Source organism: Ambystoma mexicanum, chromosome 7p (genome assembly GCF_040938575.1).
Source record: "Ambystoma mexicanum isolate Mex_15411 chromosome 7p, UKY_AmexF1_1, whole genome shotgun sequence".
In the NCBI taxonomy this organism is placed as follows: Eukaryota; Metazoa; Chordata; class Amphibia; order Caudata; family Ambystomatidae; genus Ambystoma; species Ambystoma mexicanum.
The window spans coordinates 820387971-820405709 of record NC_090939.1 but is presented as its reverse complement, the minus strand read 5'-3'; the positions used below and the strand labels follow the sequence as shown (position 1 = coordinate 820405709).

Genomic DNA, 17739 nt, shown 5'->3' with positions numbered 1-17739 from the left:
TGGCAAAGATGCATAAGGGTTAATGTCACCTCATTGGAATGTAACCTACGCAGGTATAAAAGGTTTGCCGTCCATCATGGCAACGACTTTGTAACTGCTGTAGTTGTCGTAATCACTCCTGCGCTGTGGCTGCCGTCGGTCATAGTTACCGGTGGAAGGTGGAGCTTTTCTCGGAGGTTCCTCCTACCTGCTGACCTACAGATGCAGTAAGAGTGACCACTGCATGTTTTTGGGAAGTTGCCCAAGTTGAAGCCTGCACCTAAGTTGCACTCTGCAGATACTTTGTTTGTGCTGCCTTGGTGCTTGCTGGCACAAACCAACTACATGGGGCATGTTAGTTACACTATAACCTCCAAAGAAGCATAATCACATTTGGGGGCGGGGGTTCAGTAAGGGTGTGGGTAGAGCTGTTATCTGCCCCAGACCTTAAGAAGAGTTTTTCTGAAACCAGAGACACTGATCCCTGATCCAAGCCCAAGCGTGCCCAGTGAAGAGATTCAATACCTCTGATGCTTGTATGAGACTGCTTCGAAACCAAGCCACTGATCCCTGTACGGAGCCCAAACTTGCTCGGTGAAAAGACACTATACTCTGACATGTGTATAAGGCTGCCTGAAAGGAGAGACACCATCTCCTTTCATACTTAAGGAAGCCTGTGTAGAAATGGGGCCTTTTTTTTTTATTTCTTCCATTTCAAGTTTCATACACAATAAAGCACTTTACATCCAGAAATGGCTGAGAGTCTTTGGTGGTCACACAGTAGCCTTGCTTGCTCGCGGAGTAGAGTGCAGTGCCACCACGAGCGGCATTAAGACCGGACTCTGCTGGAGGAAAGAAAATGAGCAAGAGGAAGGTAAAAGGATGAGAATGTGGGAAAAAGATGCAAAAAAACATACAGAGGGAGGAAGAATGCTTTGTGATAGCATGGGTGTCAGTCCTGTTGGGTGTACCATAGTTCAGCATTTGGGCTGTGCTTTCAAAGCAGATTTGGAGAGTTAAGCTAGTAAAAATTGTAATAGTCAACTATGCTACCCGATATTCCAAAGCTCTACCCTTGTGCAGTAATACCACACACAATATACTTGGCATATTTATTCATTACTTCATCCAGGTAAACTTTCCATGGAAAAATAAATCCTTTATGTCATAGTTAATGAAGGAGATGAAGATTTGTTGAAGATGTAATCCATCAACATTCACTCCCAATTAGACAAATTAGTAGAAAGTTTGAACAAAATTCTTCAACACATATTGAGGAACATTTCTTAATAGAATTCAAAAGTCCAAGACGTATTTCGCATGACTACTCCACAATACCAAATACCCAAACTAAGAAGGTTGTAGAACATTGGGCACCAATATCATTGGGGAGTCCAATAATTACTACTGGGATATACAGACCAGCATCAGGACAGTTTAAGGGCTTTAGTTTGTTAAAAAAAAAAAAGAAGAGCTACAAAATGAACATGTTTGTACTCTTTGCATTATGCCCTGTCCTTAAATTTGAAAATACTTTGAAAAAATGTTTTGCCTAATCTGTTTTTATTTCACAACTAGCAGAAGTACCAGTTCTGAGAACAGGTTCTTTAGGCAGATATGATAAACTCATCAACTGTTGAAAATGAATGATTCTGTAGGTCATTATTCCGCCTCACCTTGGCATGGTGCAGTTCATTGCAGTGCAAATATATTGAAATTCGTGCATCCTGGGGTCTTGAAACATGGTTTCGGGTTTTGTTCCTTGTTTCGGGACTGGTTGAGAAACAACATTTTTTGTTTCCCTTCCTCGTGAACCTGGTTTTCCGGCTTCGCATGCAGGCACGATCTTGCAAAAGTAATTTCACCCGATGTGGAAAAAATGTGGAAACTTCTGGAATGCTACCTACCTTCGCCTTCACCTCTCAGGTCCATTCACCTCTCATACATTTTTTGTTTCCCTTTCTGGTGTACATGGTTCATAGGCAGGCCACAAACACATTTTAACTTTTGCTGAAATCCATGGGAAGGGGTGGGGTGTCCAAATGTCATGAAGCCAGTAACGTCCGGAGGGTCCTGACAAGTAAGTATTTTTAATTTGGTGCAGAATGGCAAACCGGTGTGGAATTGTATAAGGAACAATGCTTCGCCAAACAACAAACCCACAAATCCCGCCACAGACACATTTTGACTTTTATATATATAGATAATATGTTTCAAGTGTGCCTTCTACCCCCCACAATTGCTCTCATGACATGGGCATGTCCTATTGCACCTTTGATCCTCAGATTCGAGTTAACTACCCATGAAATCATGCATTTTATGTTTAAAGTTTTAATGCATGAACATCCTCTATTGCCCAGTTTTCACACTGATTAACGTTCCTTCTCCTTTTCCCAAAAACCTGCATCCTGCTTCGATTCATTTTAAAAGATTGCTTTTAATATTAAGCCGAGAGGACGCCTTTTGTCCGTTGCTGAATGCCCCAGACCTCATCTAATTGATTATTTGTAATGGTTGCTTCTTATTTTACTCAGATTTGGTTTCCATAATTTAGAGCTTTCAAACGGTTATATTTCAAACCTTTAATGGCTTACATTTCCAAATGTAGTACCAAATACCCACCAGGACCAATTCCCTGCTCAACCAATCAGGGGCTACATGTAACCTGCGCCAAGTCCTTTACTTCCCTTTATCAAAATGTAATGTTTATTTGTATAAGGAACTGTGCATGGACATCTCTTTTTATGAACATTATCAGTATATTTCTTTACCCTCTATTCTTAGCTAAACCTTTCCCTGCCTAAGAGTTGGCTTTGACTAATCCATCCCTGATTGAACTAGATAATGAAAACTAAGTTCAAGGAATGTATTTGCTTAGGTTCAGGAAGGCACCAAACCTACTATATGATGGGAGATTAGGGTCTGCGATTAAATGTGTCTCTCCATGGCAAGAATCGGAAGAGGGCTTTTCCAGATGCTTAAAACCTTGCTGAGGTGATGATATGGCACAAAAAGGTCCTGTAGAAAATACACATCAAACTCTCCATATGTTTTGAAGATTTTGTGAAGATCCATCCAGGGAAGGGCAATGTTATAATGCCTGCAAACCTCCAAAAGAAATGTATGTTCTACAAACAACGCTGCACGGATTGACACGAAACCTGCACAATCACTGGTTCACATTCACAATCTTCCCTTGTGAAAATCTGCCCACCATTGTTAAAAATCACAAAATAATCAGAATTCCCTAATGAATACTATGGGCTTGGTAACCTATCTGCAGACTTAAAGGGCTGTGTGTGGGTTACTGAATGGCCCCTTCAGGTTTGAGCTCTGTGTTCTTGGACTTTAGTGAAGGGTAGCCAGATTGACAATCTGGAGACAGGGGTCACCACGGACAACACTGACACTCCTGCTTCCTTTCATACTACTTCTACATATTTTTTCGACTCCCCTCGCATCCATGGCAAGGGAGGTGGTACAGGCATTCTTTTTCACTCTTCTTGGTCCCCTGCTCCACCAGTTTTGCTCCCAACTTCTCCGTTTCTGTATAATTTTGTTCCATTTTCCCAACCTTGCTCAATTGCTTTTCTTATTCTCGGTCGTCCTCCTGGTCCTCAATCTTTTCTATCTGATCTTGATTCTGATCTACTCTTCGGCCTCTTTCCTCTCCTTTTATACTTCTTTGTGACTTTAATCTTCATCTTTCTTCTACTCAGGCATCTTTGCCCTTGCTTCCTCTTACCTTGTTTCACTTTGCTTCTTACTCCAAATTTCATACTTCAGGTTCTACACTCCATATAGTTTTCACCTCTTTCTTACTGGACACCGATGTGGCTGCTCAGCTGGCTTACTCATCTGATATTTTTTTACTTTCATTCCATCCTCTTCTACCCGACACTTACTCTAATTCTCCACTTCCTATATCTCTCTCAAGCTGTGATCTTTGCTCTTTCAATCAAATTATATTTTCCTCCTCCCTTTCTTCTAAGCTCTCTTCTTCTTAATCAATGTTCTTCTCTGTGCTGATACTGCTTCCATTCATCTTAATTCTGCTTTACCTTCAACGGGTGATGTTCTGCATCCTTCCTGTCCATTCACCCCTTCTAAGAAACATTCTAAACCTTGGTTTCCCTCTGCTTTTCATTCCCTTCGCTCAACCATGCACAATCCCAAATGTCAGTGGAAGAAATCTCGTACTCCTGCTGACCTCCATACTCTACCTTTACTCCATTCCACCTATGACTCATTTATTTGTGCTGTGCAGAAACAATACTTTTCTTCTTTCATTCTTTTTCTCTCATACCATCCTCCACATCTCTTTCAACTACTAAGCTCTATTATCTCTCCTCATCCCCCGATCCTTATTTATTTATTTGTGTATTTAGCACCGCAGCACACAGGCATCAGGGCACACAAAGACAATAGACAGGACAATGAGCGTGAAGGTGGTTTACTACCAGTATCTACATGAACAAATATGTTTTCAGTTGCCTACGAAAACATATTTGAAAACAGGGGAGATGAGTGGTAGATTTTTTGTAACTCAATCCTTCTCCTTCCTACCCTCTTTAGGCTAATGATTTTGTGGATTTCTTTACCTGAAAGTTGAACTCACTTTAGGCATCCCTTCCACTCTCCTGATCCTTCTCTTTCTGCTTCTTCTTCTAATGTTTCTCCATCACTTTCTTATTTTGCTCATCTGTTGGATTCTACAACTTCTTTCTTAGCGAGCGGCCATCCTACTGCCTCTAAAGTGGATCCTGTTCCTTCTACATTGATTTCCTCTATTTACCCTTCTTTAATTTTGTATCTTACTGCGCTGATTAACTCGTCACTTGTCTCTGCTACCTTTCCATCTTCCTTTAAGCATGCTGTTATTATCCCCATTCTTAAAAAGGCCACACTTGATTCTTCTCTCTCTCTCCTCAAATTTCTGTTCTATTTCCCTGCTTCCTTTCTTATCTAAACTCCTTGAGCGGGTGGTATATGCTCAAGTTTCTTCCTTTTTACATCTTTTCTCCCTTCTCCCTCAGCTACAGTCTGGTTTCTGTCATGCTCATTCCACTAAATCTGCTTTATTACATGTCTCCAACTCTTTACTTTCTGTTAGGCATAACAAACTGGCCCCAATACTTATTTAGCTTGACCTATCTGCTGCATTCCATACTGTTGATCACATATCCTATTCTCTTCTCCTTCTGCACTTTGTTTATCAGACTCTGTGCCTATATGGTTTAAATCTTATCTATCTGATCGTACCTATTCGGTTTCCTGGGCTGGTCAATCTTCTTCTTCCCATCAACTTCTGTACACAGGGTTCCTCAGGGTCCTGCCCTCAGCCCTCATTTTTTTCTTTATACTCTATCCCGTTATCTGATCTCAATTCTTCTTTTGGTCTGTCCTGTCAGTTCTATGTGGATGATTCTCAAATCTTTTTTTTTACCTTTTCCACGTTGTCTCCCACCTTACTTGGTACTGTTGCTTCCTGTCTGTTTGCTGTAGAATCTTGGATGGCTTCCTGATTTCTTCATTTAAATCCCTCCGAAATGGAGGAAGTCTCTTTCTCTCATCTTCTACTTACTCTGTTCCCTCCCATTTGGTCTTCTTTTTCCTTTCATTACTGTCCTTCTCTTCTTCTACTCATAATCCAAGTGTTCTCTTCGAATCCTCCCTTTCTTTCGCTTTGCATATTTCTAATATTGCTAATTTTCACCACTGTAATCTTCGGCGTGCTCAGACATTTCTTTAATTTCAGGCTACTAAATTGCTCATTTGTCTCAATTACTGTTCTGTTCTCTTTTTTGCTCTCCCTAAATCTCATCTTACTCCAGTACGCTTGGTTTTCAACTCTGCAATTTGTTTTTTGTTTTTATTACTGTCTCGTTTCTCTGTGACTCTGTCCCTTCAGTCTGCCTCTATGCTTACCTTCAATCTCAATTAAGTTTCACTTTCTTTGTTTTGTTTATAAAGTCTTATATATGGCTCCTTCATAGCTTTGTTCTCTTGTGTCTTTCTATTCTCCAACTCATTCTCTCCAGTCTGAATCTATACTTCTCTCTGTTGCAAAGCCACCTTGTGACTACTCCCGTTTCCGTTCATTCTCACTTCTGGCCCTGAAGTACTGGAATACCCTTGCACTTTCTATCCGTGCTTCTTCTACTTATAATGTCTTCCGTTCTCAACTTAAAGTCTATCTTCTTCTCTTCTTATCATCCACATAGTTGAATGCAAACCTTTTATCATTACGTATTATACTGTACCGATTATTATTCACTTTTGTAAAGCACTTTGGCAATGAATAAAATAAAAATACAATCTTGTCTAGCCACTCTCATTGTAGGTGGCTGTCCGAAAACATTCCTAATGGCTGCTGCTGTGGTTTGTGGGTTATGTATGGGGTTTGTTGGACCCTGCACTCAAGCATTCTTGAAAGGGATATAATGTAACCTTATAAGGGTTGGCAGCACCAGGGGGTTATTAGAAAGGTACAGTATGCACCCCATCCCCAAAAACAAAATAAATAATTTTTGAATGCAAGGCTTACAGACCCTGTCTGGGCTGCAGAACCCTCAATGGTCCAGCTTACAGATCCCAAAGCAGGTCTGTGCAGTTTACAGGTTTTGAGGAAGAGAAATGTGTATAAGCTGGAGCCAGCTCAATGTAGTCTGTGCAAGATCTGGGTCTTCTAAGATGCTGAAAAAAAATATCAACGCCAAAAATCAGTCTTAGATACCAGGCCAGATCCAGAAAGCATAGTGCCAGAACCAGATACCACCTCTGGGTTTAACTTTGTTTGAAGTCCCTAGCCAGGTCTTTGATCTGGCTTGTGGACATTGTTCCTTGGCTCAAATGTCCTGCAGACCCGGCTCAGACAGTTTTGGACTTCAGATCAAGCAGAAAAACTTCTGGCAGCATGGCTTACCCTTTGCATAAAGTAACAGTAGCACTTCAGATGCCACTCAGCCCCCTGTTCCTGAATGTTGGGGCCCTGCTCACTGCCTCCCTTAGCACTTTTTGTATATCGTTTTCCAAGCACAAAACATAGGGTCCTTGATCTGAATTTGCGAGTGGTGGGGCCCACACCACTGTGCACCTCACTGAGCTCTATAAAATGGCAGCACACAAAAATCAGCAGTGCCTTTGAAAAAAAGCTTCATGCAATGCACTACATTACAGGTACTCGGGCAGCAAAGGGACACAATCAAATTCGGCTGCATGGGGGGGGCTGACGGTTGCACTGCACCTTAAATTGCATCATGCTAGAACTGCAGAGATCCTCTGGGTTCAGAAATGCTCACACGTTTTAAGGGACACAGCGCTTCCAGTCATCATTTTGCTTTATTTATTTTAAACAATTAGTTTCTTACAAACTTTTATCTAAACATCGATTAGCATCCTATATAACTTAAAACAATTCTTAACATTTCCTGCATCCATATTTCATTCCATCCTAAGAACTGGTTTATTCACATCTAAAAACATCATTTAAAATGTCAATGCTGCAAAAAAGAATGAAAAGATCTCTCCTATTATCAGGCTGCAGCAACATTCTTCAGCATTCAATGTTTCCCTTTCCTTTAAGAATTTCCCCAAATATCTAGTTCTAAATGATGTTAAATTCGTACAGAATAGCATAATGTGTTTTAAGTTCTCCTTTTCCCCTTTAACCAAGCAGAATCTGCACGACAGCTCTGTTTCCGGTTTGCGAGCAACCAAAATGTGTCCCGTCAGATAGGAAACTTCAGTAGATACTTTGGAAGCACAGTATCAGCTTTAATTCTTCATGTCTGAATACAATTTAAATGTTTCCTTGCTCATACTGGTCAGAATCCAGTCCTTTGTCCATAGCCTTCTTTCCACAAGTCCCGGGTTTGCCACTAACACTTCTGCTGATGATTCAGATCTTTTAAATTTAGCATGCATTTCTTTCTCCAGTGTTCTAGTATTAGATCAGATCCTTTCTCCTTCACTATTTTTAAAATCCCAAATGGCAAAGGCATGTCAGACATTATACATTTGCGATACAATGAAAGCGTTTTCCAAACAGTAAACGCATACATCAAAATTAGACCCAATTCATATCTAATCATTGTGATTGGGGCCCGCAACGGAAGACACAATCTCCTCCAAAAATAACCTTAAAAAATGTCCCATATTTTCCCATGTAGAAATAGAAAGGCCTCCGCTCCATATGTTAGCATTGGAATCACTTTAGATTTAAAGAAGGTGATTACCAGTAACAGTGAATCTCCCATACTTTCTATGAATCAGAATGCCTTGAGCTACCAAGTTTTTAAGTCTTTGCCATAATTCCAACTTCCAAGGGCCATCATTTATACTTTAATTAGTACAAGTTCCCAAATATCTCATCATCTTAACTTTAAGAGTTTAATGATTAAGGTACCATGTAAATAATGGCAGCAAAGCGACTGAATACAGGACAATCAGAGCTGGTCACAGAGCAGGTATGAACAAAGGTTTATCAAAATGTAAATTAAACTTTAATAATTTCTACAAAATTCACCAGTAAAAGAAGGAAGCTCAATCATTAAAACCGATGTAAATAGAAGTGTTGCTGCTTACTTGCTTAGGGGAAATATTTAAATCAGGACATATAAAGTTGTTGCATGCAGAAGAAGGCAGCATGGAAGGGACCACGTTAGACGTTTGTTGCAACAGAAGGGATGGTGGAAGTCTACTTCTCAATGACTGTGGCTGACTGGGTAGAACACAGTGCTGCAGGACTGAAGTAGAGTTGGCACAGTGTTCCCAATAGGTACTAAATATGAATATTTAACAAGTACAGACCTGCACAATTTCCACAAGTGAAATTCCATTAAGAATTTCAAACTGCAAATAGCCACATATGTAGAGGGTTATAGGGACAATACATAATTGCAATCCACCATGGTATCACACATCAACTAGCTGTAATGTTTAAGAGCCTATTGAAGTAGACGGGCAAGAAGAAAAATGTGCTACTCATGCAAGATGTTTGGAGGTCAAGAGACATAACTTGTTGGAAAGGTTAGTACATAAAATGTTTCTTTATCCACAATTACCTTTCAAACCGTTGCAGTGAATTATTGCAACCCCTGTGAAGACACTGTGCTCCTTTCCACTTAACCTGAAAAAGAAAAAAACATTTCAAAAGGTAATGCTACTTAAGCGGAAACATTTCCCCCTTGCATTGTCACCATTAATCCCTGTATAGACAAGCTGTCCCAAAAGTATGACTACTCATGATTTTAAATAATTGTTTCTACAAAGAAAAACACATTTTGCAAAGTTTTAAATTAATAGAAAAAGCAAGTACATTCTGTTCTTATGTGCCGACCTTTCCTTAATATTTTAGAGCAAAGAAAATAATATACTTTATTATCAGGTTTTGATGTGGTGATTCATATCATCTTCCCACCTCCCTCCAATCCAACCAATTTAACAATTGTTACTGTAAACCAATGTAATGTTACTCCATTTAATGACCTTGGATGGATGAAGAGTTTAGCGTATGCCATGTTTTGAACTGCAGAGTGCAGGCTGGCCTCATGTTCGAGGTGAGTGCTTAAATCAAACACCCCAATCTTCGCTCTCTCTCTACAGGTGGATATTCTGTAAAACCTTGCCACTTGGAAAATGGCACTATTAAAACGTAGGAGAGCATATAAAGGCAGAGAGGCCTGGAAGCCCTGGAAGGAAAAAGCAACCAACGTGATTGTGAAATACTTCTTAAATTCTTGGGGGAACTGGGAGGCCCAAGCCAAAATTCCTTTCACCTGCAAACAATGGGGAATACTAACTAGAGGACCCATGGCTCGTGGCCGTAGGGTATTGTGATTTTGGCTGCCTGAAAAGGACCACAATAAGTGGAGGAAAAATGCTTTTGAAAACCTGAGCACACAGTTCTGAGAGAAACCAATGTATAGAAGTGGCCATGAAACTTTACAAAACTAATGCCCAAGAGGGATTAGTTTTGGATCCTAAGAGAAACCAAGTCCCTGCTGGACTAGTTGTGAATCCTGAGAGTAGTCAAGGTCCAGGAGGAACCACTTGTGAATTCTAGTGTAAAAGGGAAGAGAAGGAACCTGATATAACAAATCATTGAATACTAGACCTTGGACAGGTGTTCTAGAAGTAGGAAGAAAGTAGTAAGACTAAACAGAGTCTGGACTGTGAATAACCCGATGAAGAGCCTTCCTAGAAGGTACTGTGTGCATTCTAGTCGACTAGTAAACCACAGCCGAAGCTCTGGTAACAGTACGTGTATGGGGGTGAGGTGGGGGCTAGAAGGGAGGGAACACCAAGTATGGCCAAAGCAGACAAAGCCACCTCCTTTAAGAAGCACATTGTCTGTAAGGCTCTCGTCCCAAATGCGCAAATATATTATCGACCAGATGCCTGAAAGCTCAAGATAATACAGGACAACAAGCCTAGGGAACTAAATCGGATCTAAATGGTAAGGCAGCAGTTCAAGAGATGTTTGATGCAGGTTCATAAACCCATTAACCCATGAGTTAATGGATGGCATTACAAGGTTTTGGTTTGACGTACTTTCACAAGATGTTTTCCACCCAATTGCCCATGTTAAAAAGTTCCTACCAATCGTCGCCGAAAGGAATGGGGCCGCAATGAAGGAATAATGTGTGTGTTGCAATATGTGTTTTACTAATCCGATTCGGTTTCTAGGACAGCAACGTAGTTTAAATAAAACAAATGTGATCCAAAATCTAAATGCTGTCTGTCAGTATCACTTTAGAAACATTTTGGGGGGGTAAAAGGGTTATGTGGAGAGATGATGCAAGTGGTGAAGTGGGGCGATTAGCCATGCAACGATTTCGGTATTACCCAATTAGATCGAATCAAATCGATCGAATGGTACATTTGACTGATTTCTGCCAGTACCATTCGAACGATTTTATTCAATCAAGTTGGGTTAAAAATACCAAACATGGGGAGCAGGTTTTGCGGGGGTGTCCACTGGTCCCCGTGTTTGTTAGACTTGGAGATTGCGGGGGTCTCCCCCGTTTCCTGCGAAAAAAATAAAGAAACGGGGACCCTGGAGCGTCTGACCCGACCGACATTGGAGGGGCGGAACCGACGCCGCAGGGTCAGGAGAGGCAGCAGATGCAAAAAGGTAAGTGGGGGGGATGTATGGGGGTGGGGATCCACGATTCATCCATGATTCATCTCTGATTATAATTGAAATTCCCTATGACTTGGATGACCACGATCTATGGCTGCGTCCTGTGCATATCTTTAAAGCCACGCCCACCCGAATAAAATAAAAAAAATCACTTCTAGCTCAAACCAGAAAAAAATATGGCGAAAGCCATAGCCTGAAAATGGGCCTAAGCTATCTTAGGAACAAACAGAAATTTGGGTTTGAACGGTATCTTAACCTTGTCAATCCCCCATTTGTATGTGCATTATATCTTAACTTCAGGATGGAAGTTGGCCTCCTTTACCAATTCCTAGAGTACTTCAGGTATGGGCATTTGCCCCCTTTACTTAAAGCCAATCCTAAGAACTGCAGGTATCTGTACTATTTCAGAAGCATTGGTGTTCTGTAGACGAATGGAGCAGTTGGATACTTTCTACAGGTTAGCTTAATTTATACACCAGGCCTGGCTACTAAAACCGAAGCAATAGTTGTGGATTTGTCTGTGCATTTGCTGGCTTGTTTTTTAGTGATACCTGGGCTAATGTTTACTCTATTATTAGGGACAACTGATTGCTTTATAGATTGCCATTACTGTGAGACTGAGAATGTTATCTCCCCTTTTGCCATTTGTCACCCTTTTACATATATTTGTTTGATGATTTTATGGTTATCTTAAAGATTTAATTATTATCTTGTCAAATCCCTTTTATTAGACATTCTTATATGCATGTATGACATGAAATATTTTTGGGGATGAGTGAAAGCTGAATTCGTTCTTTTCTCTCCATTTTGCTATGCTTATATGTATTTTTACAATTTTTGACCTTAATGGGCCTCATTACGAATCAGGTGTTAAGGGATTAACGGCGCCGTAAACGGCGCCGACCCTTAACGCCTGATTCCGAGGTCCCTTTGCGCCATGGTGAGTTTAACGCCTGCTTTTTGCAGGCGTTAAAATCCATGGCGCTAAGGGATCATGGTGCTAATTACGCCACCGTAATTTACGGTGGCCTAATTAGCGCCTTCCCCACTCCCATTATGCCCCATGAGGCAAAAATGGGAATGGGGAAGGGTAAAATGGGAAATGGGGATTTACCGGCCCACTCACCTTGGAATGGGGCGGTAAATCCGCCATCCACCATGGTGTAAACGTAGTTTACACCATGGTGGTAAGGGTACGACCCAGGCGGTAACTTACCGCCTGGGTCGTAATGAGGCCCAATATATTGGAACTTTGTAATTTAGGGATGAGCTTGCTTTGTGAATTGTATAATGATGTTTTGTCCACATTTCATAGGTCTGCTTTTCTATTTTGTTTTATTGATAAGCTGCGTTTTGTAAACTTTTGATGGCTTTACACCGGATAATAGGGGTTTGACTGACTGACGGATTGCAAGGAGGCAGCTACGGTGTATTTGTATTTTATAAAATTTTATATAGGGGAGGAACTGAGCTCACCCCAAGGCAAGTCTGGGTGGGAAAACAGGGAGACCATTTTTCTTAGGCGGCACAGACGACACTTATGACGGTGAAGCCCATTGGCTGGAGCATTGGGGTATGGACAACGTAAAGTTCCTCTGATGGATAGCTTGAATACTAGCGCTCTCAGCAGTCAGCCTAATGTGAATGATTGGAAGTGGGGGAGTTTTAAAGGTGTGTTGCCAGCTGTCGGGGCACCAAAATACGGACAACATCCTCTGAGGGACAGGGAGGGATAGTGTTAGGCAGAAACCTGTGCAGTTCCCTTAGGGACCACTGCAAAAGGCTTAAGACTATAGGTGTTGGCAGTAAACCCAATTGGTAGCAGTCTGTACCACCCAGATTTACCCGGTAGCTGTGGCTGAGCAGCCAGACTTCTCTCAAGAAGAGTTAGACAGTATATAGAGTATATAAGATAGGTACCAAAATACAGTAGCACAAGCAAACACTGACCAGAGCTTTGGTATCAAGTATATACTTATTTAAAGACACACTTAGAAACACTCTAGCACTATTATTGTAAGCAAGTTCAAAAACACAGTCACTATTAATATATATACACCCCTTATTCCTTATTAGACAAGTCTTAGTTAACACCACTTATTTCCAGACAGAGGTGAGCACTCCAATAAGTTAAGAAAAAGGAAGGGAAAAGGCAGAATTTAGGAACAGCACACAACACAATACTTTAGAAGCACTCAGCAAGGCAGGAAAGTCAAAGTCTACTTGTGAGCAAAAAGTTCAGAGGCCAGGCTCCCTCTTGGAGAGAGTAGAACACCAATGCGCCCAAGATCACACAGTTTAAAAGGCTTGGAAAGTCTTGCAGAGAGCTTAAAAAGGAATCAGTTCAGCTCAGAAAAGTTCAGTTAGCCAGCCTAGGGCCAACCCAAGTGGTAAGATGAGGATTTACGAGACACCCCACACAGACCGTTACGAGGGAGGCCAGGCGGACACAGTACCTTGTAAGTGGAGAGAATCCGCCAGTGGGGGCAGTTGTTCCTGGCAGTGGATGCAAGTCGCGGCGTCGTCCAGAGGAAGAGAAGATCTCGACGTGGAGGAAAGCTGAAGGTCGTTGCACTGCCAGGGAAGAAACCAGCCACGGAGTTCTCCGGTTAAAAGGTACTATCCTTTTATTCGCGGCAGTGGTAAAACATGGTATTCCGGTTGCCGGGGTGTTTGGCACAGGCAAGGCGGCCACGAGATGATCCGGGAAGGCAAAAAGGCAGGTAAACTGGTTATCCCCACCAGTCAAAGGAAGAACACTCTTCGGGATGAAGATCTCCTCTGTCGTTGGAAGAAGTGGTGAGTCGGTTCAGCAGGGCTCCACCAGTGGTGTCATCGTTGCAGGTTGGCTCAGCTTCTCCCTCTTTGGATTCTTTGGTCCTGTGGCGACGTCTGAAGTCCCAGTCCCCAAAGCCCTGTTTTTATGCAGAAAACCCCCATTCATCAGTCCTAGCTGTCACTCAAACATGCTAAGTGGTGAGCCGGGCGGCTCACCACTGGGCCAATCACACAAGAGTGCGACTTGAGTTGCCGAGTCAACTCAGTCCAGGGTGCCTAAACCACCCCCTCCCACACATCCTGTATACTCAGACAGAGTGGCACCACTTTTGGAGGCTTCTGTGTAGAAGCCCGCCAAAAAGTGGAACAAAGGGCTCGACTTGGGTTGGAGTTACAGAAGCAAACACAAACGCCATTTTAAAACTGAGTCTTGGCGAAAAGACCCAACTGGGGAATAAATATTAAATAAATAACCCGGCGGTATCTTTAACATTGCACCAAAAAGTGGTGCATTTAAAATGAATGGGAAAATCCCATAGTAAATATTCTTAAGGAATATTCCGCGTGGTAACCACTGCCACCAGCCAGAAACTCGACGAGGGGGGACTGCACAGTGCCCCCTCTAAAAACAGACCCAGGGGCAATCTAATTACCCCTACCAGTACTTCCACAATATGATGGTTTGTACTGGTTCTGTTCCCAATTTAAGACTAGTAAAGTCAATGGTGACTTTACATGCCCTGGGAGACAGTAGTCAGTCCAAGGGTATGGAGTCTATGTTTGGGGGTCACTATGACACCCCTCTGTTACTGCACTGAGGGTGCTGTGTAACACATACCAAAAACCACATGAAACCCTATGGACTAAAAGACCCCATAGCCCATAAAACACATTACAAAGTCAAAGGATATCTCAAATCATGTCTAAGAGTGGGAGAAAAAGAGGTTCACTCTTAGCAGGAGAAAAAAAATAAACCCCAAAAATCCAGCAAAGCTGCTGGGGGACTCACTAGGTTTGGGTAATTAGCCTTAACAGAGAATTCTCCCTAACACTCGCCCCCATCCCCCAGACTAAGGGACAGGAGGATTTAATCCACTCCTGGATGAATCTCATACCTCTACTCAATGACCTACATCCTAGAGAGACCATCAGCATTTTGGTGGTGACACCCTGACCTGTGTTCTATGGTCAAATCAAAGGATTTCCTTTGTAAGCTATATGACCTACAAACCCTTTGAGGAACATCAGTCTTTTTGAAACTATAGGGGATCTGGTTGATCAGTCCCTCAGAAGTTGGTACAACTTCTGAACCTGTGTTAGGCTTTTTCAAGGGGCCCTTATAAAGGATTCCCTTAGATCTAGAGGGGCCACCAGAGTTCCTCACCACTTCTCTGTTGGGAGAAGGTTGGGTTTTGGGCCTCTTGGTTGGAGGGGATGGAGATAAGCAAGGTACATGCTTCTCCTTCCTCTTAGATCTACCCTTACCTACTTTAGGAGTTTCACTCCCAAGATTAGGATTTGAGTTGGAGTCTTCAGTAGAAGGTCCAATATTCTGAAGGTTTTTAGCCTTAGACTTTTCTTTCCTGGTTTTCCACCAGCACTGACCAGTTCCCTTAGGCCTAGTTAGGGGTCCAGTTGGTCTATCCACCTCTTCCTCAGAAGCAGGGGGAGTCACAGACTTTAAAACTGGGGGAATAATGATGGCGCTTGGTTCGGGCTCCCATTTCCCTAACATTTTAGTCTAAAATTTGCCTGGGTCAGAGGTCAACTTACCAACACCAGGGCTTGTAGTGGGGTTCTCGGTAGAGGTTCCCACAGGCTTTGAGTGGTTCCTTAAGGCGGCCTCTCTAGCCGATTTGGTTTGGTTCTGGGTCTCCATACTGGGAGGCCTGGGGGTACTGGATACTACTCCTAGAGTTCTTAGATCATTCCCCAACAGGACTCTCCCAGGCACCTCAGTTTGAACACTGACAGGAATCATCAATGTCATGTTACACTGTATGAGGGCTGGTAGAATTGGAACCATTTGGACAGGGCCTCCAGACATCTTAGTGGGACCTTTGGGTGCCTTAGCAACATCCTCAGCCCTGAAAAAGCTTTCATCCACTCCTGTTCTGCTGGCCCCAGAGTCTCGCCTGGCAGGAGTATCCTGACCATTGACAAGAACACTGTCCACATAATAAACTTTAGAGTTTTCTGGTATGGAGTTGTACACACTCCTATTCTGATCACTAACTAGACCCATGGACTCTGTTACACTTGCTTGAAAACCCAAAGGTTCTTCAGCAAAGACTTCAAAGTGAGCACTAGCCATTTGGACTTCCTCCTCAGGAGTGAAGGCTAAGGAGACTGTGCTGATCCCTGTAGGTTTACCCTTACATCTGGGATCTCCTTTGATGTGGTCAGTTGCCCCACAGAGATAACATGTTCCAAATGCTCTCTGAAAGGGTGGCTTGGTCTGACCTCCTTCTGGTTTGTGACCAGAGGGTACACTAGCCTGTTGTGGTTTACCCTGGTGCTTACCCTGGTTATTTTGTTATTTGGGGCCCTCTTTAGGTTGGGAGGTATTAGAAGTCTCTTGGTTCCCTTTTGGTGGCTGCTTTCCCTCATCCTTTTTTCTGAGGGACCCCTGAATCCTTGTGAGTAGCCCTGTTGGCAACCCACAAGTCAGCAGCCTTAGCTAGCTTCCTGGAATCTAATTCCTTTGAATCAGCCAAGTGCTGTCTGAGCTCAGGAGAGCAGGCATCATAAATTGACTCCAACATAACAAGATTTCTCATTCCCTCATAAGTGTTCACCTTGTAACCCTTAATCCATCCCTCTAAGTTTTTCAAACTTTCACTCACCCAGGTAGCCCAAGGGGTACCATCATTCTTTTTGAGGGTCCTAAACCTCTTAAGGTATTGGGAAGGGGTCTTCCCGAATCTAGCTATTAAAGCTAGCTTCACACATTCATAATCCATTCTATCCTCCTCCCCCAACTCCATTACCACATCAGTTGCAACAGGGGGGAGCCTAGAGAACAACCAGGAAAGTAACTCATTTCCTGTAATGTTCTGGAGCCCATGATTATACTCAAACAAACTCAACCAATCCAACACAACCAATTTAGGCTCATACATACCCACAAGCTCTTTAGGCATCCGGGGTCTTTTGGGACTGGAACTCCTAGAGGATCCGGAGAGAGAAGCATTTTCCACAGACAATTTTATCATCTCTAACTCATGCTTGAGCTCCATTTCCCTGAGCCTTAGTTCTTGGAGTCTTTGTTCTGCTTGAGTATTAAGTCTCTTAAACTCCAATTCAAGTTTCATTTTCTCTAGTTCCAGATATTGAGGACTAAGTGTGGGACCTGGTAAAGGTCCAGTAGGTACAGCTGGCAGGGCAGGTAGAGGCCCAGGGGAGAGAACTACATCATCTTCACCCTCCTCTTCTGCTTCTGACTCAAGGTTATCAATACTAGTTTCAATATCAATATAATTGCCGTTATCTACATTTGCTGGAGTGGTAGGTTCCTCTGAACCACCATCCAGACTTTGGTTTGCTAACAACCTTTCTATTAGCTCCATTTTCTTGCCTTTAGTCAGGAGATTCTTATGCTTACAGAGAACTCTTAAACAATCGGCAGTTTTTGTAGCAAGGGACTCTTGACTATAACTTTCCATAGTTGACAGGTTAGAAAATAATATTTTTTAGTGCTAAGCTTTGTGGTTATTTGCACTAAGGTATCTTAGCACACTAAAATGTATACTCAATACAAATCCCACCGCTGTACACCAGTGTTAGGCAGAAACCTGTGCAGTTCCCTTAGGGACCACTGCAAAAGGCTTAAGACT

At 42.4% G+C, this 17739-nt stretch overlaps 1 protein-coding gene across 5 annotated transcripts in view; it reads right to left on the bottom strand.

Moving 5' to 3' along the window:
- Positions 1-17739, bottom strand: part of ASMTL (acetylserotonin O-methyltransferase like) — an 816255-nt gene that overhangs the window by 410530 nt on the left and 387986 nt on the right. For all 5 annotated transcript variants that reach the window (XM_069636974.1, XM_069636973.1, XM_069636975.1 and 2 more), the window contains one exon: positions 9045-9109. In XM_069636974.1, coding sequence (XP_069493075.1) covers positions 9045-9109 — 65 coding nt within the window. The remainder of the gene's footprint in view (positions 1-9044; positions 9110-17739) is intronic.